Source organism: Phycodurus eques, chromosome 6, assembly GCF_024500275.1.
Source record: "Phycodurus eques isolate BA_2022a chromosome 6, UOR_Pequ_1.1, whole genome shotgun sequence".
In the NCBI taxonomy this organism is placed as follows: Eukaryota; Metazoa; Chordata; class Actinopteri; order Syngnathiformes; family Syngnathidae; genus Phycodurus; species Phycodurus eques.
The window spans coordinates 20,559,744-20,586,422 of record NC_084530.1 but is presented as its reverse complement, the minus strand read 5'-3'; the positions used below and the strand labels follow the sequence as shown (position 1 = coordinate 20,586,422).

Below are 26,679 nucleotides of genomic sequence, written 5' to 3'. Positions count from 1 at the left end.
TCCCTATCAGGGCAAGAAAAAACTTCGAAAACTCATTTAGGTGAAAAAAAGGAATAAACTTTGAGAAGGGATCACAGATGGATGGATACTTAAGCACAGTTCTTCTTGGTTTTTGGGTCTGGTGCCCCTCATTTTCCTCTTAGTAGTAGCCAGTATAGAGGTCACTGTAATGTTCTGGGACTGCTTTGCTCCATCTGGGACTAGGTGTCTTCATTCTATGCAGGGTAAAATGAAATCTCTAGGTGATAAAGGCATTCTCAAACAACATTTTTATTTTAGTTTTTAAAAATAATTCTGTAGAGGGATCACACTCTTCAGCCTCCCTGGTAAGTTATATTCGGGAGATGCAGGAGAGGAGGGTCCATCATGAAGTCATATCTCAGATTCAGGAGGGGCAAAGTGGTTTTTGTCATGTTGTGGAACAGTGGTTATGTGGTTTTCTGTTGGCTTCATCAATCCGCAATCTTCAACTCTCGCGGGAGTGGTTTGGAGCTGAGTGTGAAGCGGTTGGGATGAAAATAGGCACCTCCAAATCTGAGGCCATGGTTCTCAGTTGTAAAAGGGTGGGAATGAGAATGAGAATCTGCCAGAAGTGAAGGAGTTGAAATATATTGGGCTCTTCTTCATGAGTGGGGGAACAATGGAATGGGAGATCAACATGCAGATTGGTACAGTGATCCAGACTGTGCATCATGCTGTCGTGGTGAAGGAGCTGACCCACAAGGCAAAGGTCTCGATTTACCGGTCGGTCTATGTTCGATTTTTTTTTTTTTTTCTATGTTCGATTTTTTTATAGACCGGTCGGTCTATGTTCCTACCTTCACTTGTGGTCACGAGCTGTCGGTCATGACTGAACGCACAAGATTGGGGATTTACGCGGCTGAAATGAGTTTCCTCCACAGTGTCCCCCTTTGAGATTAGGGTAAAAAGCTCGGGCATCCGGGAAGGGCTCAGAGTAGAGCCGCTGGTCTTCCACATCGAGAGGAGCCAGATGAGGTGGCTCTATTTAAGATGCCTTCTGGGTGCCTCCCTTGTGAGATGTTCTGGACACGAAGGTCCCGCTAAAACCCCAGGACGGACTGCACAGACTATGTCTCCCGGTTGGCCTGGCAACGTCTCGGGATCTCCCCGGAAGAGCTGAATGAAGTGGCAGCGGAGAGTGAAGTCTGGGCTTCTCTGTTTAGGTTGCTGCCCCTGCGACCTAAATCTGGATAAGCGACAGGAAATGGAAGGTGGATGGTTGTGTAAATAATTCTGCTAGGCCACAAAAATAAAAACAATGCCTAAGTTTCATGAGTTGATTTTCAGTCAATTTTTATGTAATGTTAATTTTGTCGCTTCCAAATGATTTCAATAACCATTGTGGCTTTTTGTCTCCTTCATTGTAGGTTACCAACAATTTGCCTCTTTCTTTCAGAGCAAGCTCCAGTCAAGGAGAAAGAGGAGGACGAAGGATCCTTGCCTCTATGCCAGGAGGAGGAAGGGAATGCAGCGGACCCAGAAACTGACATTGTGGTGGTCGATAGTGTTTACAAGCAGCAGGTTTGTCTCATATTTTTTTGGCTATCAGTTTACAGTGTGTCAGTCAATGTGCAAGTTAACCACTGAGCTCCTGTCCAGATCTCCACGAGCAGTCACAGGATGCATGAAACATACCGCATGCTCAGGAGGAAGAACCTCATCACGGAGGCTATACATAAACTCAAAGTCATTGACGGCCTTTACCAGTCAGTCTTACCGTGAATGATCGTCATCTAGTGAAAGAAAAATGATGATGATGGTCTCGTCTCTCTCTCTCTCTCTCTCTCTCTCTCTCTCTCCAGATTACAGAGGCTGATCAACGACGAAGAGAAACGTCAGGGTTTCACAACCAAGTGCTGCAAGAAGACGACAGCGCGCCTCGTCCAGACTCTGTCCAGAGAAGGACTGCTCAAGATCTTTACCACGACCGTCATACAGGACGGCATCAGCAGGAAGGTACAACACAAAAAAGAGGATATTAATTCATATTAACACAGTATGTTGGTTCCTTAAGTTTAATTGGTTCTGTGACCACGCTTGTTAACCCAAAACAATCGTATCTGAAATCATCTTTCCCAATTGAAGTGAATTGAAATGCTATAAATCAGTTCCAGCCTCCCAAAAGAAATAAAATTGTACTTAGATACATTACTGACATAATTAAATCGGGTTAACAGTTCTTGTCATGTGTTCTTCTAGCTGGAGATGTTTGTTCATCCGTCTGTCCAGCCCAAAGACGAGCTAGTGAGCGCCAGCATTGATCAGGTCCGCTTCAAAATCACTAGCTCCTGCGTCGCTACATGGTGAGCAACCAACCAAGTGCAATTGATTGGCTACCACACAGGTTTGCTATCCTTATTTACTGACTCTTCCGTCACTGTAGCCAACAGGCGGCAAGCAATGAGAGCCCCCCCAAAGTAGAAAAAGAAGAAACTAGCAAGAGTTTCAAGAGTTTCACTGAAATCAAGAAGGAACACTCGAAAGAGGATGGGAAATTTAAGCCCACGACAGGTGAGTGAAGATCATATGCTCCAAAATACACAGGAAGGCTGACATTTTAATCATTTTGGCTATTTTCATGGGTTTCACACAATGAAATTTCAGCCTCCAAACATGTTTACTCGTTAGGAACATGACATTTAGTGAACATCTCTATCATGAGTAGACCCACTAAAATTTCTGAAGAAACCATGCCTGAATAGTCACAAAAATTCTGCCATTCTGGTTTGAAGTGGCCATTTTAGTCACTTTGTCCAAGAGAAATTTGTCCGATTGCTACCAAATTTGAACCATGTATACTAGACAGATGTGTGACGATGACCTGTGAAACATTTGAGTTTTCATTATTGCTTGTGGGGGGAGGATGGTGGCAAAGTTTGAAGACTTGCCATAAAACACAAAACTATATTAATTCCACAAAATCACATTGAAAATTCAGCCCCTGAAGATGTTTCTGTTGGCAAAAATAAATTTGAAAGGCATGTCTATCATGAATACACCCACAAGTCTCAAAAAGTCACTCCTGACAAGACATAAGACGTCTGCAAAGTCACCAGAATTTTCAACCTAATTCAGGCCCTAAAGACAGTTTCACTTGGCAACATGAAATGTAGTGGGTCTGTCAATCATGAGTAGATTCACCAAAAAGCCTCTAAAAGCCATGCCCGTAAAGCCCCATAAAGGGTGCCATTTTGGCTTGGTCGCACCCTCCAGAGAGTATTGAAAATATAGCTGCCAACGGCAGTTTCACTTAACAAAATGACATTCGGTAGACATCATGAGATGAGCTACAAAAAAAAGTCTCAGGAACTCATGCCTGAAAAGACACAAAGTCTGCCACTTTGGGTAGAAGTGGCCATTTTGGCATAGTAGCGCCCCTCGAGATTTCAGCCCCCGAAGGCATTTTCACTTAGCAGCATGACATTTGGCAGGCATGTCTATTGTGAGTAAATCCACAAGAAAGGGTCTCACGAAGGCATGCCATTTTGCTTTGAAACAGCCATTTAAGAGTCTTGCTGGCCTTTTTTGGGTGCCCTTCCAAGACTACCTGCTGTAAACCTCTATGTTGTCCAGTTGTTGCCAAATGTGAAGCATACAAGACAGACAAGAAGCGCTAAATTGCGGAAAAAAAATAGATTTTATCATTGTGTGTTGCCGTAGCATGATGGCGAATTTTGATGACTACCTGTAAGACATCATACATATACTGCATAGATCCTTTTAATCTTGAGACTATGTGAGTCCCGGGATGCACATGTCATGGAAACAAGTGACAGTCCCTGCAATTTATCATCAAGGAATACCGATACAGTTATCCTCCACTGTACTCACAGCTCTTGCTTCGGAGTCCCGCTATATTGCAGATTTGTTTTGCAGTTGTTACTCTTTTATACTGTTTGTAAAAAAAAATAAAACGTTTATCCATTGCTCTTGCTCTCTTTAAATATACGTATTATGTGTTTAGGCATGCCACGATAGCAAATTTTTTACTATATAGTTTCCCAGAAAATTTCATGATAAACGATAGTATTGTTGTTGTTTTTTATGCGACTGATATAATAATATTACAGCATAATAAAGAATTGTTCTCATCTTACTAATTCTGCCCTGTTAATCAAACATATGAGCACAACTGTGTAATGTTCACTTATTTACTATATAAAAGTAGGGCTGCATTTCACAGAGTAAGTAAATAAAAACATTACAACAGTCAAATCGTGTTCTTATTAGGAGATGCGGGGACACACCCGTTGAGGCCATGTAACAACCAATAGAACAAGATGAGAGAGGACAGAAAAGGGGGGGACAGGATGTGGGAAATTTCGTCATGCCCGCAAATGTCTTTGCAATTTTTATTTTTAATCTCCACAACTGACTGGCAGCAACCCGCTTCACTACGTCTTCATTCAGCAGTTGGCATTATATTCTAGGTGCTACTTTTGCGTGCCTATTAAACGAAACAGAAGGTTCTGACAATTATCATAAACTGTCTCAACCCTAGTTACATTACTTAGCTGTACTAAAATGTTCACATTCACATCATTTTTATTTTGAATTGTCCCAAACCAGTCTGTGAAACTTAATGTTTGACCGGCTAGCTGAACTGTTAAATTGGCTTACCTGTCTTTGTGAGTTTTGTAGTGACGAATCAAATTCGACGTCGTTGTTGTGGTGTCTTTAATATGCTAGTTGCAAGCCATAAGGTTGCCATCCTCTTTTCGCAGACTACATCAACAACATAATCCTTGAATCCAAATTGTATTATCTTTGGAGCTCCTTCCATCGTTGTTCATGCAGGTGGCTACGTCACACTGGCAAGTACGCAACAATGCAGACTGTTTTGTCAACTTGGCGCAAATGACCCCCCCCCCCCCCAAAAAAAAATGTTTCTTTAAAAGAAAAAAAAAAAGGGCAAACAGTCTTAATTAAAATGCAGATTTCCAAATCTAAACGAGATGACTTGTCAAGTCATGTAGTTCAAGTCAGTCAAGTCAAGTCTCTTGGCTACCAAGTCTTAAGTCTTCCTGAAGTATTTGGCAAACAAGTTGCAAGTCATAAAACCTGGCAATTTGAGTTCACTCAAGTCAATTGACTCCCCATCTCTGACACACACACACACACACACACACACACACACACACACACGCACGCACGCACACCGGTAAGCAATCATGTTTTATGCGTTCCCTGCTCATTTTTGTGCATCTCAGAGGTGGGACAAGCGAGATCTCTGTACTGTGTCTTCCAGTTCGAGGACTGGGCAAGACTCTTGGTTTCCAACCCAAGATGCATCGGTTGCGTGTTTTGCACACCTTCCTCTGGTATGTCATCTACGACCACCCAATGGGGCCAAGACCCTCCTGGCTAGCGACCCCCCAAGAAGACCCTCCCAAGGTCATCAAAGAGCCACTGAACACAAAGGATGACGATGTTAGTCTGAATGATTTGGATGTGGCCTTGTCGGGGGATGACGATGAGGCCCAGATGGAAATTTCCAGTAACTCAAAGTGTGAAATTAAAGGTAAAACACTCAAAATTATTATAATTTACCGAACATGTTTATACATTTTGATCGCATTTCTGCCTGTGTTCAGTTTACTCTGATGAGGATTCATGGAAGAGGTTTGTTCCGCCCGTTCGCACGCACAGCGATCGAGACAGCGGCTGGGTGATCGTGGGCGACCTGCTCCTGTGTCTGCCGCTCTCCATATTCATCCAACTGATACAGATTAACTATCAGGTGAGCACCAACATTGCAGAGCGACCACACATCAAGAGCCCTAATGAGGGAAATAGTGGAATGCAAGTGGTCACTAGCGGTGCGATGGTGTTCAAATTTTGTTTACAATGTGTTAAGACTCCACACTTACAATAAAATAAAAAATCGTAAATTGTACAGCTGTTTTTGTTGGCAGTGGCGTTCAGATTGATACTGGATGGATAGATGGATGAATTAGTAGATGTGTGGATGGATGATAGGCACTTATTAGAAAAAAATACCTCCAAATAGATTTTAAAAAATTGGCAAAATACAAAAATAGTTTTACAAAAATACAAATCTATTAGAAAAATAAAAATAGATGAAAAATATTGCAAAAAATACTAAAATATTAGAAAGATTCCTACAATTAAAAAAAGAGAAAATTACATTTAATTTTCTTTAATTACAGAAAAATTTAAATAGTCACCAGCATACTCGCAAGCCTTGTGAGGATAAGTGGCTCAGAAAATGGATGGATGGATGGACATATTTGCTGTAAAAGAAAATAAGAAAAGATATTGGACAAAGTACAAAAAAATATGACTTAAAAGGATTAAATACGACACAATTATATGTTAAAATAGAGTAAAAAGGGTTATAGGAAAAGAAATCTGGGTGGAAAAAAGAAAAACTTAAGGCTAATTATACAGAAGGTGAAGTGGCTAGAGTGCAAGGCAATTCCACTTTCTGTCTCTTATCTACTTTGTTTGGTTTGGTGTCCATCGCAGGTTGATGGCTTGGAGGAGTACTTGAATGACCCTGTGAAGCAACACTATCTGATTCGGCAGCTGCCCCTCGGAATCAGAAAGAAGCTCTTTTACAAACGGTGCTTTAACCCCCCCCCTCCCGCCCTTCCACACACACGTCATCCTGATTGTCCGTGAGTTTAAAGGTCTTCTCTCCTTTTAAATCTCTTCTCTCCTTGCCAGAAAATACGTTTTTGTCTTCTTCGAGAACCTGCAGCGCTTGGTGTGCATGGGCCTGCTGCAGTTTGCTCCTGTGGAGAAGCTGAAGGAGAAAGACCAGGTAATGTAGCAAATGTAGAAATGTTTCCCGTTTAGGTCCTGGGATCCCATACAGGGGAGAAATTTTTCCAAGGACCCTTCTGTAATCGTAATGCCAGTTAAACTCCTGAAGGAACAAGCTGAGTCAGAACGACGTGTACCCCAAAATCCCATAGGAATTAAAAAGAATTAAAAACTTTTTGGGAAAGGGGGAAAAAAATAATAGAAATTTTATATATATATATATATATATATATATATATATATATCAAAAAAGTTTGTGTTATGAGAGTAAAATCCTATTTTTCAAGAAAAATAATCTCTGTATTTTGTCAGGATGAAAAGTCTTAATTTTACGATTACAGTGGAATCTCGGGTTAAACACACTACCACCACCTTATTTTACTGTTGGTATGATGTTCTTTTTCTGAAAGATCTAATGGGACACACATACCAAAAGGTTCACCTTTTGTCTCATCATACCACAGATATTTTCCCAAAAGTCTTCTTTTCATCAAGATGTCTTTTGTCAAAATTGAGACGAGCCTTAATGTTCTTTTTGCTCAGCAGTGGTTTTTGTCTTGGAACTATGCCATGCAGGCTATTTTTTTATTTTTCTTATGGTGGAGTAATGAACACTGACCTTAACTTAACTGAGTGAAGCCTGCAGTTCTTTGGATGTTGTTGTAGGATCTTTTGTGACCTACTGGATGAGTTGTCACTGTGGTGTTGGGGTAATTTTGGTCGGCCGGCCACTCTTGGGAAGGTTCACCACTGTTCTGTTTTTGCTATTTGTGGATAATGGCTCTCACTGTGGTTCACTGGAGTCCCAAACCTTTAGGGATAGCTTGAAAACCTTTTCCACACTGATAGTTCTTGACATGATGTCTAGCTTTTGATGCTCTTTTGCTCCACTTTACTTACGGGCAGGTCCTATTTAGGTGATTCCTTGATTGAGACCAGGTGTGGCAGTATCAGGCCTGGGTGTGGCGAGAGAAATTGAACTCGGGCATGGTATGATAAACCAGCTATGTTATACTTTAACGGGGGGTGAAAGTGTGAAATCACTATTTCACAGAAGGCCATGTAGGTTGGGATTTTGTCTCTCCTATAATATTTACAATAATAATTATAAAATAAAAACATTTAAAAACTGTATTTTGTGTTGTGTTGTGTTGTTACTTTGACTAACATTTTAAATTAGTTTGATGATGGGAAACATTTAAGTGTGACAAAAAAAAATAAGATTTATGTGATATGTCACAATCATATTAGAGCTTGTAATTGGCACGAGGCATTATGATTATTATAAATTTACGCCAAATATCCGCATCCACTTTACCGCCGCCATCCACAGCTGTTTTGTTACCTGAAGCGCAACGCCACCATTGTAGACACCATCAACACAGAACCGCATTATTGGCTGGTGGTCGAGCCTGCCGACAAACCCTTTGACAGACGCCGCTACACCTTCAACAGCACCGAGGACGTGGACACATACTGGTTCGACCTCATGTGCGTCTGCCTCAACACGCCCCTGGGTCCGTACACACACACACACACACTCAGGCACGCATGTATGAACGTCTTGGATGGTCTAAAAAGGGATTTTTATTTTTATCCACAGGGTTGATTCGACCTAAGCGAGGCGCCTCCGAGGAGGAAGTGACCCCGTCTTTTGTGCATGAGCGAAGTGTCTTTGTGGGAATGGGTTCCTTGCTCAAGTAGGTGTAGAAGAAGAGTTATATACCTACTTTTATTTATACTATATATATATGTATATATATATATATATATATATACACACACACACAGTGGGTACGGAAAGTATTCAGACCCCTTTAAATTTTTCACTCTTTGTTATATTGGAGCCATTTGCTAAAATCATTTAAGTCAATTTTTTTTCCTCATTAATGTACACACAGCACTCCATATTGACAGAAAAAAAACGTAATTGTTGACATTTTTGCAGATTTATTAAAAAAAGAAAAACTGAAATAACACACAGCCATAAGTATTCAGACCCTTTGCGCAGTATTTAGTAGAAGTAGCCTTTTGAGCTAATAGAGCCATGAGTCTTTTTGGGAGTGATGCAACAAGTTTTTCACACCTGGATTTGGGGATCCTTTGCCATTCCTCCTTGCAGATCCTCTCCAGTTCTATCAGGTTGGATGATGAATGTTGGTAGATGGGCATTTTCAGGTCTCTCCAGAGATGCTCAATTGGGTTTAAGTCAGGGCTCTGGCTGGGCCATTCAAGAACAGTCACGGAAAACTTTCTAGAAATTTCTCCAGTCTCCCGACTGGATCTCTGGAGCTCAGCCACAGTGATCTTTGGGTTCTTCTTTACCTCTCTCACCAAGGCTCTTCTCCCCCAATTGCTCAGTTTAGCCGGACAGCCAGCTCTAGGAAGGGTTCTGGTCACCCCAAACCTCTTCCATTTAAGGATTATGGAGGCCACTGTGCTCTTAGGAACCTTAAGTACAGCAGAATTTGTTTGTAACCTTGGCCAGATCTGTGTCTTGCCACAATTCTGCATCTGAGTGCTTCAGGCAGTTCCTTTGACCTCATGATGCTCATTTGCTCTGACATGCACTGTGAGCTATAAGGTCTTATATAGACACGTGTGTGTGTGTGTGTGGCTTTCCTAATCAAATCCAATCAGTATAATCAAAACACAGCTGGACTCCAATGAAGGTGTGGAACCATCTCAAGGATGATCAGAAGAAATGGACAGCACCCGGGTTAAATATATGAGTGTCACAGCAAAGGGTCTGAATACATATGACTGATATTTAAGTTTTTCTTTTTTAATAAATCTGCAAAAAAATCAACAATTCTGTCAATATGGGGTGCTGTGTCTACGTGAATGAGAAAAAAAATTAACTTTAATTATTTTAGCAAATGGCTGCAATATAACAAAGAGTGAAAAATGCACACCAACAGGGGCAGCTACATAGTGAGTGACGACGGTACCACGCCGGGCGACAGAAAAGGCGCCGCAGGTCTGGACTCTGAGTTCTTCGCTCATCTCAAGCGCAACTGGCTGTGGACTAACCGTCTCCTGGCCTGCGAATACGTATGCAAGAACGCCAGGAGAATGTTTGGCGCTTTGCCAACAAGATCTTTGGAGTAAATCACGTGTGTTTTTGTTTGTGTTTCTTCGTAGCGTCCCAGTGTGTCGGGGCAAAGCGAGCAAACCAGAGTGCGACTGAAGAGCCTGATGAGTAAAGAAGCTCTGCGGGCCGCACTGAAAGCGGGTGAGTTTGCTGTTGGCTGGCAGCCATTGTAATGTTGCTCCCGTCCTCCAGAGGCGCCCCGTGTTCCCGCTTATCTCCATGTTTTTTCACAGGAGCTTCTTCGCCTCGCTTCTTGACCCCCAAGAAGTCAGTGGTCACGGAAGAAAATGTGGAGGTGAGGAGTTTTGCATAATTATATGGACCGAGGGTACAGCAATAACTTAATATAATAAGACACATGCTGCTTCGCCGAGACATTATCAGATCATGTGCAGCAGCCAGCGGTAGTACATTTCCATGACACCCCTGTCCCGGCGCATCACAGGTGCTCTATTATATCTCTGATACTTCGCTTACAGAAAATATTATGTCAAAAATAACAGACAAAATACAAAAAAAAGCAAATATTAGACAAAAAAATGCAAATATTCGCCAAAATAAAATATTCGATTTTTTTTTTTTTTTTTTTTTTTTTTTACTGATAAAAATACGGTGTAACGGTGAATGACTGGTTGGCACATCCACCTCACAGTTCTGAGGACCCGGGTTCAAATCCAGCCTTGCCTGTGTGGCGTTTGCATGTTCTCCCCATGCTTACGTGGATTTTCTCCGGGTACTCCGGTTTCCTCCCACATCCCAAAAACTTGCATGGTAGGTTAATTGAAGACTCTAAATTGCCCGTAGGTGTGAATATACGTGCGAATGGGTGTTTGTTTATATGTGTCCTGCGATATGCTGGCGACCAGTTCAGGGTGTCTTGTCTTCTATCTTTGTAACCAGGTGGCGATTGAGCCGTCATCCCGGAACCAGCAGGTGGTCGGAGGGAAGCGGCAGAAGAGGAAGAGACCCAAAAAGGAAGTTGTTAAGGTTCCTCGCAAGAAGAAAAAAGGTGGGACTCACCAACAAAAGAATATTAGATAAAATACACAATTTTGAGACAAAATACTAAAGTACAGTGGTGCCTTGGGATATGAGTTTAATTTGTTTCGTGAGCATGCACGTAACTCAAAACACTTGTATTATCTAGCACAGGAAATAAGACAATTTTCTCAAATTCAAACTTTTTACTTGATGATCAACATTAATATTCTAAATATTTGGTGGTAAATATTAGTAGGCTAACTTAAGATGATAATCGTAACAGATTTCAAAAGCAGAACAAAGTGGTATAAATTACATAACTCACCTTTTGTCAAAACTGAACTAAAGTACAATACTTAAGTTAATGTGGATGTAGAGGGCTGCATGATTGTGTTTAGCTTGGGCCTCCATATGACTAGCTACAGCCCCGGACCGAGTCGGCGCCGACGCTACTCGGCATGAAATAAACAAACTGTGAATAGCGGCTCATGCATTGATGAAGAAGGCATCGAGTTAGCTGATAAAACTAATGTGAATTGCAGGGCACTTTGACCATCAACAGTTTATACATACGTTGCACTATTACGCTTCAATTCGGCTCCAAGCAGCATAGGGTCTTCTCTTCCCCGATGTGTCACTTCCTGCAGCCTGGAAAACCCGTGAACCTGTCTGCTTAGCCAGCAGAGCATGGACATTCACGCATGCCAGAATGGGCGCACTCACTTTAATTTTTATCAGGCAGGGATTTTGATGCAGGCAATTTTGATTTACCAGCGTAGCTAACGTGGGTAATATTCGCGTCACCACACCCTGTTTCAGTTTGCCATTGGCGAGGTGGCGAGTGGGCAGCAGGAACACTGAGTAGAAAAGAACAAAAAATACATATCAATTGTAAAAAAAAAAAAATAGAATGAAATACACAAAAATAAGTAACTAATAGAAAAATACTCAAGAAAATGCAAAAATGTCAAAACAATAATATATTTGATACAATACAAACATTAAAAAGAACAAAGATATTCTAGTAAAAATGTGTATAAATTTGTCTGTGTTTTGCATTTTCATTTTGCCTTTGTCGTCCTCCACATTAGCGCCCAAGAAGCGCACCCCCGCGCACGACGAGGCTGACCACCAAGCGTTGAAAAAGATGACCAGGCAGCGAGTCATCTGGGCGGTGCAGGAGGACTCTCTGCTCATGCTGTGCGGCGTTGCCTCGCATCTCCTCAACAGCAAGGTATGCATGTCCCTTATTTGTGCCACCACTTCTGGTCACGTCAACTCAATGTGTGTGTGGGACGGTTTTCAGTTGCGGAGAATGTTTGTGGCCCACTGCGTGGTACGAGACCTCCTCCAGGAGGAGTTTCAGATCTCTGAGGACAAAACGTCGGTGGCGGTTGGGCGCCGCACTCGCTACATCCTCAAGAATCCTCAGACATTTCTCAACTACAGGTTGGTGCTCCTCGTGGATGATAATTAATAGTCTTTAGTAGTCTTTATAACTATCAGCCAAAATATTCAAAAATATTAGAATCTGGTGATATTAGACAAAAAAAATGGTAGACATAATACAATATGAAAACAATTATAAAATAGTCTACAAATATGCAAAAACATTAGATGAAAAATGTTTTAACATTAGACATACACAGATGTTAGATGAAAAATAGTCAACAAAACAAAAATTTAAGAACCAAATAAAATGTTTAACAAACCACAGTATTACACATTTTAATTAAAATTAGTATACAAAAATGTTAGATGAAAAATACTAATATACAACGATATTAGAAAATCTGAAAGAATTAGATTTAAAAATATGAGTGTGGGGGACGATAAAACGATGGGACCGGATATCCGTTCGTAAAGGCGAGAGATATGACTGTATCAGTCGCAGACCCCATTATTGAGACAAAATCTGCCAGGAATCGTGAGATACATCAGTTGGAGGGCAGTGGACCGGCTATCACGAGGCTAGGAATTGGTTGGCTGAGGTTTTACAGTTTTCATCTCTTAAAACAAACTTGAGAGCTATTGTACTGTCCTCCGCTGCAGTCCCCGTATGTAATTTTATGTTTACAACCAAAAACAATATTGGTGAGCAGTAGCGACACGACTAATTCAACTAAATTTTTCCTTAGCGTCACTATTTAAACACCAAATTGATTTTCAGGAGTTAAGTTACTTTTGCGATCACAGTGACTGCAAAGTAGCGTTCACAGACGCTACATTTCCCCGGCAGTTGTTAACAAATGCTACGTCACGAACCTCCTTATTTTTCTATTATTATTATTTTTTTAGCCCGCTGTTGACACCGCCGCAGAGTGTAAACATGCAGACGAATTGGCGAGCTGTGTACATTTCGGCAATTGCCATGGGCTCAGCAAACTAATGCTGCTTCTTGAGCCGTAACAGTCCACTAATACATTCCACTGTTGGTACTGTGCGACCCCAAAAAGAAATTTCCGTGAGGACACACAGCCAGGTATGTCCGGAAGCTAACACAACAATCATCAGTGTGATTAAAAATAATAATAATAATTATTATTATTATTATAAATAAATAAAACGCAAGTGGTGTGTGTGTGTGTGTGTGTGTGTGTGTGTGTGTGTGTGTGTGTGTGTGTGTGTGTGTGTGCGCGCGCGCAGTGGCGGTCCTAGCTTGAATGCACCTTGTGCGAGACCCCCCTTGGGTCTTAAATATTGTTTGTGCAGATTAGTTTCTTGTGTGCGAGGCCCTCCTTGGGTCTTCATATTGTTTGTGCAGATTTTCTCTACAAAATTAACTGTAGTGGTCTATTGGAATAATTACTTTGATATTTGAAAATATATGATATTTTGTTATTTATTTTTTACAGTGCCATAAAGCAACAATGCTCAGGGATAAATGGTCTTTTACATGTTTGCAAATAGGGTTAGACAAATGTAATTTTGTAGTTTTGGGTTAAGTGAAGTCCAGGTTCTTTATGAATATCTATATCAACAAATGTTAACTATCGCATAGTTTCCGCACCGAATCGAATCATATCGCTCCCACACATAATTATATCGAATCGTATCGCTCCCATACTGAACCGAATTGTATCGAATGGTTCCGCCCATAATGGTATTGTTTTTTTTTTTTAATCGAATCGTAATCTGTGTATCAAGATATGTATCGAATCGGCCTCATGCCAGAGATTCCCAACTCTAAAAAAATACACAAATATTGGGGAAGATTATTTAAATATAATCTTGGATGAAAAATACAAAATATAAAAAAATATATACAAAGCATTAGATAACAAAATACAAAAATAGCAGGTCAATAAATATTAGACAAAATACAAAAATATGCAGCAAATAGAACAATATTAGACAAAATTATTAGATGAAATAATACACCAATATCTGATGAAAAATATTAGACAAAATACAAAAATATTTGGTTAGAATAGAAGACAATGTAAAATAAAATGGAAAAAAAGACATCATACGAAAAATATTCTTCAAAATGCAAAAATGTTACACAGAAAATACAGAACAGATGGAAAATACACAAATGTTACAAGGAAATTCTACTAAATACAAAAATATGAGAATAATTGCACTATAAAATGAAAATATTTGACAAGAGAATTTCCACAAAAATATCTTGGGAGAAAAATGCACAATTATTTGATGAAAAATATTGTGCAAAATACACAAATATTTTATCAGCTAAAATATTAGATAATTAGTCAAATAAGTTAAAAATACACTGTTGAGGTGCTTTTATTCATGATTTAATTGTGTTGTTAAATAAGACAGCTTGTATACATGTTGTAATTGTGTTGCGCAGGATCTGCCTGGCTGAAATCTATCAGGACAAAGACCTGATGAAACAGTTGGAGGACAACAAGCCAGCCAATTCCAATAATGCAGAGGTAAGTTTTTATTTTTATTTTTTTATTTTTTTTCTCCTGCACTGCTCTGATTCCAGACACTGTTTCTGATCCTAATGTGTCATCTTCAGGATTGTGCCAAAGCATTCAGCGAGTACGTCAAGCTCCTCCGACACAAGTTTAGCTCAGTCCTCAATGCAGACGATGTGAAATTGCCTGACACCAAACATCAGCTCTTCTCGCAGTGAGTAAAGAGGCAGGGAGGGAGCTGGGAATGATCAACGGGCTGTGTGTGTCTTATTTATTGTGTTTCCACAGGTTTAAAGTGTGCGCAATAGACACGGACAAGCAGATTCCCTGCAGAGACACCCTTACTTGGTACAAATTCCACCATATTTCCATTTTCCACTGATGGGAATAAAGTTATTCATAGTGTTTGTCCATTGTAGCACAATGGAAATCCACGCGTTGGTTTTGTTCAACCTCATCCAGAGTACACTGGCCATGACCAACTATCAGATGAAGTATTCCAGATCCTTTCAGGTACTACCTTTTTCTCCCAAAATTACCATTGAACTAATTCACTGGTGTGGACATGTATATTTGTCAACTGGAATCCAATCGTTGACTGCCATCGGTGTATGTACTTGTCAAATAGATTTTTCAACGGGCAGGGGTGGGGGAGGCTCTGATGTTGCTTATCAGTGAATTTGGAGCTTGTAAAAATCGTTACAAATACACAAACACAGTGTAGATGGCAGCCATGCAGCACTTTAGATCAGCCCAACTTTGGAGTCCACATGAGAGATTATGAGGTATAAAATGGCCACAGGTTAAAAGTCAGACAAGTTTTGGCATTTTACACTCGAATAGAGGATGTATAGTATTAGTAGGGCAATTATTGCAGTAGTTGACAGAAGTGGATGTGTCGTGATTACAACAGAGGTCGCCATGTAAAAAACCATCCATGACTGACGTGCCATCCCGTGAGTCAGCTTTACTAATGGTGCGTGTATATATCGGTAAATACATTATGTTGCTATCAGAAGCCATTCCTAAAGGTTGTTTTGCTGTTTTATGGAGAAGGATGTAAGAGGTGTTATTAAAGGAAAACATAATTGGTGTCATAGTCAATGTTTTGCATGGTAGGTTTTTTACACAAAAAGCTCATTTTCTCAGGGATTCGTGAAAATTGGTGAAACCAACGCATGTTTTACTGCTGATTACCAAACAACGGAAAAGGGTAGAATCAGTCAAGAAGCTGAAACAATATGGCAATATGGGTTGGTTGCTCTGAACACGACTGGCAGTGAATGAGTTAATTGTTGTCGTTGAACTACTTTTTAAATCACAAAATTAAGACTTTTCAGGAAACACATTTTGTCTGCTGCATGTTGGTGTCAAAATACCCCAACGCTTAAGCGTTACAGAGTACTTTAGTCACCCTACATCTTGAGTCCAGCTTTTGTTTTGTCGCCGACCGAGAACAGAGCCTGAGGTTCGTGACAAAAGTCCTTTAAGCTCCACTTATCTTGTGGCTTTGAGATGATATCAGAGGTGTCGCACCCATGGGATGTGTGGGACTCCCTATCCACTATAGTGTCCAATATTGTGAGTTGATAGATTAATTCATTTGTTCCGGTGCAAAAATATCTACACAGTTGGACATAAAGTGCTTGATTCCTGCAGTAGTACTGTTTTTCTCCAAAGAATTCAAATGTTTCTTGCAGTCATACTGTTTTTCTCACAAAGTTAGTAGTTAATTTTCACTACAATTTTCCTCACATAGTACTTAATTCTCAGTAGTAAATTTTTCTCACTTGATTCCTGCAGTAGTACTACTTTTTTTGTACAAAAATTCAAACTTAATACTTTTTACATTTGTAGTGTTTTTCCTCATAAATGTTCCTTTCTATCACTTCCTTATCAGACGTTCCACATTTACAGTAAGTACCCGCAGGAGCTCCTGTGCCAGGTTTTCATTCAGTGCCGTAAACGTCATCTTGTCAACCGGCGCCGCGTCTGTCAGTCGTCGGGACCAAAGAAGAACCGAGCTCTACCCATCCTGCCCATGTCCTTCCAGCTCTCACAGTCCTACTTCAGGTAAGTTGCAACATGTCGGTACCTTTCACACACACCTGGAATTTCGTACTTTGACTTCAAGCCCCCTTGAGTTTGGGTATATTTTACACAGAATAGCAACGTTGTAAAAAGCAGGCTTTGACAGGCAGTATGAAGGGCATCTATACAGCCAATGGTGCGCCGCTGATACTACTTCGGAAGCTGGGAAACTAGCAGTTGAACTTCAACCCCCACATTCTGTCATGACATTTTACACAGAACAGCAACACAGGAAAAAGCTTGCTTTGACGGACAGTGTGAAAGGGGACTGATGTTGCACCTCTTTTATTCCTCTGATACAGCTGCGGAAGCCAGAAAATTTACAGGGGGTATATCAACGGGGGGTATACAGCTGCTGTTTTGTCTCTGTTACGAACTCAGAAGCTGGGAAATTTGGTTGTCAACTTTAAACAACAATCCATGTTGGTGCATTGTACACAAAATAATGACCAGGGAAAATTCTGGCTTTGACAGGAAGTGTAAAAGGTCCTGCTTCTGTTACACCTCTGATACTACACAAGCTGATAAATTTGCAGCTCAACTTCATCCCCCATTTTCCGTTAGTGCCTTTCACACTGCCTCTGTTAATCCGCTGATACTTCCTGTGATGCCGGAAAAACATGCAAATGCTTAATCCAGGTGTATTACAACCATTTTTTCCCCCTGACAGATTATTTTCATGGCGTTTTCCTCACACCCTGTGCACCGAGTCATTCCGCTTCCTGAAGACTTTACTGAACAACGGCACAGGTGACAACAGGCCTTCGGTCTCCTACTGCCTGGAGACAGACAACCGGACAGAGAGCAGCGAGGAAGTGCCGAAAGGACAGCCACCCCCTCCCGGAGAGACAAAGGAAGCAGAAGGTGGCCAAACCTACACTCCAGAACATTCTGGAATGATGCAGTTCCCTATGGATTCTCCTGGAGGAGCCTGCATGGTGTCTCTAACTCTTATGAGCTTGGGGCTACTGTCAGTACATGTGTCCATTCCCAAGAAGATGGTGGTGGTGGACAGCAACCTGGTGGACAGCGACGTCAAGAGGTATGTCCTTGTGGTGGAGGGCTCGGCAATACAGCCTAAAATTCATATCACCTGAGCACTTAATCTGGTGGGTCGCTGCGCTACATTTCACGTTAACTTAGTGGTTAGCCTAGCTTCTCAGTCTTCTCCTGTTCTCTCTTCTTGCTCAGTGTGTACATGATTTAGCTACTCCTCGTCCACCTTTAGTGATAACGATACTTGTCAGAAGTGTAGGCAATTTTGCGGCCATGGGCGCAAGGATTAGCGGGCTATAGCCGCCATCCCAACTCTGTTACGACTCTGGTTCTACCTCCAAAACCAGAAAATTCGGTGGACAACTTCAACCCGCCCCATTCCGGGTCATTACCGTTCGCACTGAACACTTAGTGAAAAGCCTCTGATACTACCTCTGTAGCAGTTAGTTAGATACCTCTTTTATTAATGTATTATATGAATCTGATTGGGCTCCAGCATGGTCTCATTGGTGGAAGAGGACGATGAGGACGATGAGCTCGCCAGCGAGGAGTGTGAGAGCAAAAAGAAAATGCAAGTCAAAGCTCAACAGGCGTCGCACACCAAGTTCCTGTTGATGAAAGGATTTTGCATTCCTGGCATTGGTAGGGTTGACGTTTGATATTGAGGAGGTCGTACAAAAGTTGACCTTATTATTGAATGTGGTTCACAGCCCAACTCCGAAATCAGAACACCACCAACCAGAACACCAGCGACAACATCGTGGTGGAGTCGTGCATGCTCAGGATGCAGCTGCGACAAACGCCGGTTCACAGCCTGTTGAAAGAAGACGGCGCCCCTATGGACTTCTCCAAAACCGGCCCGGCCCTGCTGCCGTCCGTCCTCACCCGCTGCTTCCCGAGTATTGCGTCGACTCCGGCCCGGTGCTCCGGCTACTCCCCTGAGGACCTGCAGGCGAGCGCCCAGCTAAGGAAGAGCCTGGACGGAGCCGGAGACAAGGGGGTGGACCAAATGGACTTGTTCCGGGAGCTCGCTCACCTCTGCGTGCCACAACCCGGATGCACCAGGAGCCTGCAGCAGTACCTGGAGGTAAGTCTCCTTTCACACCGGACACAGAAGCCAGCTTTTGCACGATTCAGATGTCTCATTTCTGTGATACCTTGGATTTGATACCTTGGATGCGGAGGGATTCCGTCCGTGTTGGTACCTTTCAGACAGAAGAGTGGCTTTGATCGGAAAGGAGTCACTATTACCACCATCCCGCCTCTGTTACGCCTCAAAAACCAGGAAATTCCATGGGTCAACCACCCCATCGGTTGACTTCAACCCCTTCTTTTTGTGTCAGTATCTTTTACACAGAACACTGGAAACACACGGAAAAAAGGCAGAGGACTCTAAAAGGGGCTATTGTTGCACGGAATTCACATACAGTTCTGTGAAAAAGTATTGGCCCCTTTCTCAAATTCTTATTTTTGCAAAGTTTCCCCACTTTAAGATAAGCAAACAAATATAACCAAAGTGAACTTAAAATGCTGTTTTTAAATGGTGATTTCATTTATTAAGGGAAAAAAAACTGTTTAAAGTTACCTGGCCCTGTGTAAAAAAGTAATGACCCCCCTTGTTTAACCATGAATTAATTGTGGCTGTCACACTTTTTGGTTAATTTTCACTGATCAACCCCAAGCCTGCATTCAGATGCCACCACAGAAGTTACAAGGGACTGTGCAACAGGAGAAGGCTAGGAAATTCCGTGGGTCGACTTCATCCTCACGTCTAGTGTTTGCACCTTTCACAAAGGCCGTCAAAGCGGCCTTTTTCCCAATCTCTAATAGGTTCCCGCTGTTGTCCATTTCAGGATTTACATGAGGAAGGTCAGGTTCTCAAGGTGGGTGGCTACGGCATTCGCTGGGTGCTCACAGAGCACGCCGAGCCCTGGATCCTCACCTTCAACCCTAGGAACTGGTCCCAGCCGCAGGGCACCCCCAGCGGGTGTCCCTCCCAGCACAACATCCCCTTCTTGCGCAAGAGGCTGCGGCCCAAGCCCCGGCGGGACGAGGAGAAGGAAGAGGAAGCTCCGGAAAAAAAAGTGGCAACAGGCGAGAGACTCGACACGGAGGAGCTGCCGGTAGAGCCGGAAAGCGCGGGAAAGCTTTTGACAGGACAAGAAAGCAACGAGACGGAGGAAAAGTGCCATTCCACTGAGGACAAGGCAGAGGACGAAGAGAAAGACGGAGAAGCTGCTTTGACAGAACAGGCCGACCTTCAGGAGTAAGTTTCACGCAAAGATACTGCATTAGAGATATTAACTCCACTTTGATTTTTACACAGCGTTGCGGAATTACATTTTTCCTCATTTTTTAACAGTATTTTTCTCATTAGTATTTTTTACAACTGTCTTGTTTTTTCAAGAATTTTTTTTTTTTAGTATAAAGTATTTTTTTTAATCTGAGGTTTATTCTTTAGAAAAATCTTAATCTTTGGACGAAATCCTAATCTTAATTTAATTTTACAAGAATATAATCCATCCATCCATTTTCTGAGCCGCTTCTCCTCACTCGGGTCGCGGGAAGAATATATTTCTTCCAATTGATGTAGGGTTTATGCTATTATATAGTATTTTTAAAAGTCTTATTTTTTCAAGAATTCTCTTTCCAGTATAAATTTGTATTTTTTGAGAGTAGCTGTTTTATTTTCCAAGAATAGTATTTTTTTTTTTCCCAAGAAAAAAATTGTTCATTAGTGTAAAAGTAGTATTTTTGGAAAAAAAGTCATATTTCTTCTGAGTAGCGAAATCTTTATTTGGAAAATAAGTAATCGTAGAAGAATAAAATTATTTTTTTCAGTATTAACCTTAGTTGAAAAAGAGTAAAGTTAAAATTTTTTTATAGGCATTTTTGAGACGAGTTGTTTTACAGTTTTTTTTTTAAAGTAAATGTTACAATAAATTAGCTTTTTTTTTTTTTCTTTAAAAAATTTTTTTTTCAAAAATAAAATATTCACATTTTTGACACATACTGTTACAATAGCCTCTTTCACACCGCCTGTTGAAATCAGGTATTTTTTCCTCAAACATTTTTTGCCTTTACGTGCTGTGCAAAAAGTTATTTTCTTTTGCTGTGACCATCCCGCAGGGAGAGCATGAGCTTCGTGAGCCGCCCGTGGCGCCTGGTGGACGGGACGCTGAACCGTCAGGTTTGCAAAGGCATGCTGGAAGGCGTTCTCTACCACATAATGTCCCGTCCCGGCATCCCTCAGTGGAGGCTGCTGTCGTACTATGAGGGTGTGCTGCAGCCCGTCGTGGTTCTGGAGCTGGTCCAGGTGAAAAAAAAAAATTATAATAATAATACATTTTCCCCGGCCCGACTTCTCTCCCTCATTCCTTAACCCTTTTCTCCCGCCTCGTGCAGTCTCTGCTGGAGCTGGGCTGCGTGACAAAGAGAACGCTGGTCAAAAGAACCAAGCCCACACTCTTTGGACCCCCAATGCCAAGAGAGCAGACGACAGAGGAGCGAGAATGTGTTTTTTACGAGCCGATGGTCAGCTGCTGCCTCAGACTCGCTCAGGTGCTGCCCAATGAACGCCACTGGAACCACTGTGGAAGCTAACTATTATTTTTTTTTTAAATCCTTGTGAATTCAAATGGAATAAAGACTTAACCTCCCAGTCTGTGTCGGTGCCTTTCATACAGGCACAAAATATGACTCCACTCGTGTAAGATTAACCTATTTTTCTATGACAAAAAAAAATGCTTCACTCTAAAATAAATCCAACTTTATACTTTTGAAAAATACTTTTTTTCTGAAGAAAATCAACTTCATGCTCCCAATATAACTGAGAAAAAATACAGTAACTCTGCAATAACTTTTGGCGGGGGGGAGTTTGACTTTTTTCCCTTGGAAAAAAATACTTAATTTTCCTAAGATTACATTGAAGAAAAAAAAGTTATATTTTTGAAAACAAAAGAAAAGAATTGGCGGCACGGTGGTAACTGCTTAGCACATCAGCCTCACAGTTCTGAGGACCGGGATTCAATCCCCGGCCCCCCCTGTGTGGAGTTTGCTTGTTCTCCCCGTGCTTACGTGGGTTTTCTCCCACATCCCAAAAACATGCATGAATTGGAGACTCTAAATTGCCCGTAGGTGTGACTGTGAGTGCGAATGGTTGTTTGTTTCTACGTGCCCTGCGATTGGCTGGCGGCCAGTTCAGGGTGTACCCCGCCTTTCGCCCGAAGACAGCTGGGATAGGCTTCAACACCCCCGCGACCCTAGTGAGGATAAGTGGAACGGAAGATGAGTGAAGAATTTATTTTCACACAAAAAAGACAAATACTTGGGCAAAAAAAATCCTCATTGATTGTAAGATTGACTTATAAAAAAAATACAAGTCTGAGAATTATTACATAATGGAAGAAATTACTATTCTCATTAGATTATAAGAGGGAAAAAACATTACTCTAAAAAGATATTATACTTTAAAAAAAAAAAAAAGTACTTTGTAAGAAAACCAAGGTTTTTTTATTGTTTTAGATTGACTTTCTTACGTTAACTTTTAAAATTAGGACTACATAATTGAAAAATATATATATAAATAAATAAAATAATATATAAACCATTTCCCTTGTGGATTAATTATCTAACTTTTTTCTTAAAAGATACAACATTGTAAAAACAGAAGAAAACATGACCACTAAAAAGAAATGTACACTTTTTTTCCTCTGGAAAAAATACATACTAAAAATACTACTTTATTCAGTTGATTTTTGGCAAAAAGGCACAACTTTAATATTGTAAAGCTATGACAATGCTAAAAACAATCCTATTATTTTTCTCAGAAAAAAAATTACTGTTGTAGCTGTCCTCATAAATTTACATACCCTGACGGAATATGTTAAATATTGGCAACTATGACTTAATAGGGACCACGTTATTTCTGTGTTTCAATGATTGTGCTTTTCTGAAATGCCTTCGCTCAGTTTGAATCCCATTAAAAACCAAATGTGTTTGAATAAATGGCACACATCATACAAATTCTTTTAGGGTATGTAAACTTATGAGGTCAACTGTATAATGGAAAATACTACTTTTTTTACTTTAAAAAAATAATAATAAAATACACTATTCCAGTGTGTGGTGCCCACGTCTTTCATATGGGCTGGAGGTAAATGGCCCAAGTCTGGCATAGTACCCAGACTGACGTGTGACAGGCAACATAGTGCCATAGCATCCAGAGTACCGTGAAATATAAAAAGAAAGTTGTGGTCGATAAGCTGCTTTTTAGTTTTATTCACACAAATCACAAAATTCTCAAGCCACTATTCATTCCTATGAAGCGTATGTAGTAGTTTTAAGTGTGTGCTTCGCTCGTAGATGTCTTCCTCTGGGAAAGCACCAGCTCCTTGACTTGTGGTGTCAAAGGTTTGAACTGCGTTAGGATACTAGACGTCTCCTCGTCCTTCACCTCTTCCCGCTTCTGTCCTTGACTCTGGCTCATCAGTTGCTTCACCACCAGGCTCTGATAGGCGGTAAGCAGCTCCTGCTTCTCCGGGGGTATGCGGCCTGTCAGGGTACCTATAATATGAGGTACGCAGCGTCCTGGAGCGTGCAGGATGCAGTGAGTGCTGTCCTGAAACAACAGCACACTGGTGAGGTGGAGGACCAGGGCAGGGTCCTCGGTCTCGTTCAGCTGCTCAGTCAAAGTCTGGCGGTGCAGCAGGAAGGCCTGTCTCTCTTTTTTCTTGTCGGCCTTCTTCAGCATGAAGCCGCACGCTTCTGCGGAGGTCTCAAAGTTGTCCAGAAACTCTTCGATTGTTTTACCATTCAGACAGTTGTGCAGCTTCGTCAGAGGTACTTTGGTCTCATTTGAAACTTTGGCCAAAATCTTCAACCGTACCTCGTTGGTTAGGGTGCTGGGGTTCTCGACGGACATCATCATGTCGGTGGCGATGAAGTTGACGAGGATGTTGGTGACATCGGTGCCTACGGTTTTTAAAACGTGCTTGGCAATGATGACCTGGGTTTCATCAGAGAACAATTTGGTGCCTTTTTCAAACAGCCTGATGTTGTTGTACAGGTTAGTGAGCTCCTCCTGCAGATTCTTCACTGACTTTTTGTTGGCGCCTGAGAGTGAGCAGGTGGTGGACAAGAACAAACTCCGCAGCGCTTCCTGGTAGGCTTTACTCAAAGGCCGCTCTAAATGCTCTGCCAGCTCAGAGAAGATTTCTTGTGGACAGTCGCTCACTTTTTCCTCCAGTACAGCTACGATTTCTTCCTGGGTCATAAAGGAGGCTTCCTCCTTTTTATAACGAGGTTTGGGTTCTTCATCTTCATCGTCTTTCCTCCCTTTCTTCTTGGTTTTGCGAATTCGGATTTCCCTGGCGTTGCCCCCTCCGCCCGCTTTCACTGTCCCGCTGCCCTCCGTGGCTTTTTTCTTGCGCTCTCCGTCTCTCTTGTCCTTTTTTGACGGTGCAGAGTTTTCCGCAACCATGGACGCTCGCTTCAGATCCTCTTCGGTTATCAGCAACACAGGATCACTCGTGAACTCCTTCTGAGCTTTCTGTTGTATGGAATCATCAAATAGACCAAAGCACTGGCTGATCCATTTTTCACTGACGACGACTGCGCCTCCCAGGACTCTGGCAGAAGATTGCACGTTGGTATTCCTCATGGCCTGGTTGATCAACATCGCCATGTCCTCCTCCGACAGGCAGCTCGGCAAAATTTGCTGTATGTCGATCCATGTGGCAGAGCTGACAGCTTCCTCGACACAGGCCTCCGTCTGGTCAAGCAGAGCCTGGCTCACACAAGCCGTGCTGAGGAAAAGTAGCTTGTTGCACTTGAAGCGCTTTTTTATGTAGCTCTTGGGCTCGGGGATTCCCAACCGGATCAAAGAATCAAACTCTAAATACCCATTCTGCCGGAGGAAGGAATCCACCCAAGTGTTCTGCGTTTTGGAGTAAATATCGGGGATGTACACAGTGTTGTCTTGTCGCCCTCCGACAATGGTTCCTCTAAGGCGGCCGGTATTCACCAGCTCCTCCAGAACTGAATATAGGAGATGCTCGTGGAGTCCAAAAGCGCCAATCACTCCGGCGACAGGCGTCGGCCGAGTGATGGCGCTGAACAGCCCTCTTATATTGGCTGTGTGGCGGGCCACGAAGGCAGGAGTAAATATGACTCCTCGGCTGTACTGATCCAGTTCTCCTTGGATCACCTTCCCGAGACGCTTGCAGAGCTCGTCGTTGAGGAAATCCCCTGGTAAATCGTAGCTCTTACAAAGCTCGGCGATGCTGATCAAACCAGCTTCCTGGAGTGTGTCATTGACTTCCTCAGCCAAACGGTTCAGGTAGGCGTCATCGATGAGTTGGCCGAGCACAAGCTGGACACTTTTGTCAGACTTTGCAATGTCATTTGCTCTATTTTCAACATCGACCCAATCGACATTGATAATCTGTTGGAGTTCCAAAATATTTACCCGCCCTCCGTGACGGGAAAGTTCATCTCGGATTTCTCTGCTGATCTGCGCTGGGGTGACGTACTCCTTCCCGTCGAGCGTGTGCACCACGTCCAGTTTCTTGTCTTGCAAAAGTCTTGCGATAATCTCAATGCAATCCCTCTCCGATAACCGTTGCGCGGTATCGGCAAACTGCGCCCTCTGGAAATCAGCTGCGAGACGTCGAATTTCTTCCCACTCACTCGCCATTATTGCGGTAGATATAACGAGAGAGATTTGCTGTGCTTCACTGGCAAAACGAGGAACGAGAGAGAAACGGTATCGACACGTCAACATACCGAGCACAAAGATCATTTACATTCGCACAGCGAGATCCTACCCTGTCACGTTTCGTGTCCGTGTAGCAGAGGGGGACACACACATCCAGACGGCAAATGATGAAATCCGGCACAGTGTCTACTTGGGAAGACCGCACGTCGCCTAGTGGCACCGGTGAGTTGAAAAGCAAAAGAAAGAGGAGCGAAAGCAATTGGACTAAGCGTCCCGGCTTCTCACAAGTGTGCGACACCATGATACAGTTGCGATGAGAATGACGTCACTTGTAGGCGACACACATTCAAAGAACTTCATTACCCACAATCGCCAAGGCTGCGTCAATTTAATAGCGTGGTTAGTGTAGTAGATCTCTTTAATTCGATTTTGACTCGTCAAAAATAACATTTCAGATATCCGTAACTACATTCTTTCTGTCTAAAATCGGCATTTCAGATATCTGCAACGTCATTTAGCCTGGGACGAATGACGCCACTTTTGCCATTCATGTGTATGGGGTTCGTCATGACAAGATTATCTGACGTCAGATATTAGTAGTCATTTGTTGTACTTGTTTCATCTGCCAAAATTCATCTACCTGTGTTGTCTTTGACACATTGATGGAATTGGAGAAAAGTCCACGAGGGTTATAAAACAAATGAATTGTTGAGCTTGCATATAAAATGTCGTGAAAATGTAAAAAGTGCAATTGATCTGCATTCAAATGCTTGCCCACAGAGCAATAGCCATTCACCTGTGATCTACTTTCCCTGTTAGTTCTTGAAATAAATACAAACCTCCACAAACCCCAAAAATGCCTTGGTAGTGGATTTGGAAGTTCTCACAAAAGACTTGGGACCACAGACACTTAAATGTGAGTCCTGACATTTGAAATGGGGACCTCTTGATCTGCACGCAAACGCTTTCCCGCTGAGCACCCGCTCCATCCGTTGCTAGTTTAAGCTTCAACCACCAACTCCTTATGTGGCCTCTGCAAGAAACCGTGTGTCGACTCCGACACGCATTCCATATCTGTACCATTTCAAACAGTAAAGCAA

At 42.0% G+C, this 26,679-nt stretch overlaps 2 protein-coding genes across 2 annotated transcripts in view; one reads left to right on the top strand and one right to left on the bottom strand.

Moving 5' to 3' along the window:
- LOC133403758 (general transcription factor 3C polypeptide 1-like) overlaps positions 1 to 21,544 on the top strand; it is a 29,202-nt gene extending 7,658 nt beyond the window's left edge. The window contains exons 12-39 of the mRNA XM_061678957.1: positions 1,418 to 1,542; positions 1,621 to 1,727; positions 1,824 to 1,977; positions 2,221 to 2,324; positions 2,405 to 2,532; positions 5,270 to 5,542; positions 5,616 to 5,761; positions 6,511 to 6,608; positions 6,712 to 6,808; positions 8,144 to 8,327; positions 8,414 to 8,510; positions 9,732 to 9,864; positions 9,955 to 10,045; positions 10,138 to 10,199; positions 10,805 to 10,913; positions 11,977 to 12,119; positions 12,192 to 12,334; positions 14,703 to 14,787; positions 14,877 to 14,989; positions 15,064 to 15,123; positions 15,195 to 15,288; positions 16,676 to 16,848; positions 17,537 to 17,908; positions 18,359 to 18,504; positions 18,573 to 18,949; positions 19,716 to 20,128; positions 20,992 to 21,178; positions 21,268 to 21,544. Coding sequence (XP_061534941.1) covers positions 1,418 to 1,542; positions 1,621 to 1,727; positions 1,824 to 1,977; positions 2,221 to 2,324; positions 2,405 to 2,532; positions 5,270 to 5,542; positions 5,616 to 5,761; positions 6,511 to 6,608; positions 6,712 to 6,808; positions 8,144 to 8,327; positions 8,414 to 8,510; positions 9,732 to 9,864; positions 9,955 to 10,045; positions 10,138 to 10,199; positions 10,805 to 10,913; positions 11,977 to 12,119; positions 12,192 to 12,334; positions 14,703 to 14,787; positions 14,877 to 14,989; positions 15,064 to 15,123; positions 15,195 to 15,288; positions 16,676 to 16,848; positions 17,537 to 17,908; positions 18,359 to 18,504; positions 18,573 to 18,949; positions 19,716 to 20,128; positions 20,992 to 21,178; positions 21,268 to 21,465 — 4,412 coding nt within the window. The 3' untranslated portion in view covers positions 21,466 to 21,544. The remainder of the gene's footprint in view (positions 1 to 1,417; positions 1,543 to 1,620; positions 1,728 to 1,823; positions 1,978 to 2,220; positions 2,325 to 2,404; positions 2,533 to 5,269; positions 5,543 to 5,615; positions 5,762 to 6,510; positions 6,609 to 6,711; positions 6,809 to 8,143; positions 8,328 to 8,413; positions 8,511 to 9,731; positions 9,865 to 9,954; positions 10,046 to 10,137; positions 10,200 to 10,804; positions 10,914 to 11,976; positions 12,120 to 12,191; positions 12,335 to 14,702; positions 14,788 to 14,876; positions 14,990 to 15,063; positions 15,124 to 15,194; positions 15,289 to 16,675; positions 16,849 to 17,536; positions 17,909 to 18,358; positions 18,505 to 18,572; positions 18,950 to 19,715; positions 20,129 to 20,991; positions 21,179 to 21,267) is intronic.
- A 1,582-nt stretch (positions 21,545 to 23,126) lies between these two features.
- Positions 23,127 to 25,818, bottom strand: ufl1 (UFM1-specific ligase 1). Its single transcript, XM_061680680.1, has 2 exons — positions 25,689 to 25,818; positions 23,127 to 25,598 (listed from the first exon to the last, which is right to left on the bottom strand). Exons 1-2 carry the CDS (start codon positions 25,730 to 25,732, stop codon positions 23,204 to 23,206), a joined length of 2,439 nt encoding a protein of 812 aa, XP_061536664.1. The 5' UTR covers positions 25,733 to 25,818; the 3' UTR covers positions 23,127 to 23,203.
- Positions 25,819 to 26,679: the final 861 nt, after the last annotated feature.

Bases quoted from the DNA above. Each gene is read 5' to 3' on its own strand.
- ufl1 (XM_061680680.1), bottom strand. From the start codon at position 25,732: ATGTGTGTGTCCCCCTCTGCTACACGGACACGAAACGTGACAGG. The intron at 25,599-25,688 runs GTAGGATCTCGC...TCGTTTTGCCAG, and splicing joins CGGACACGAAACGTGACAGG to TGAAGCACAGCAAATCTCTC.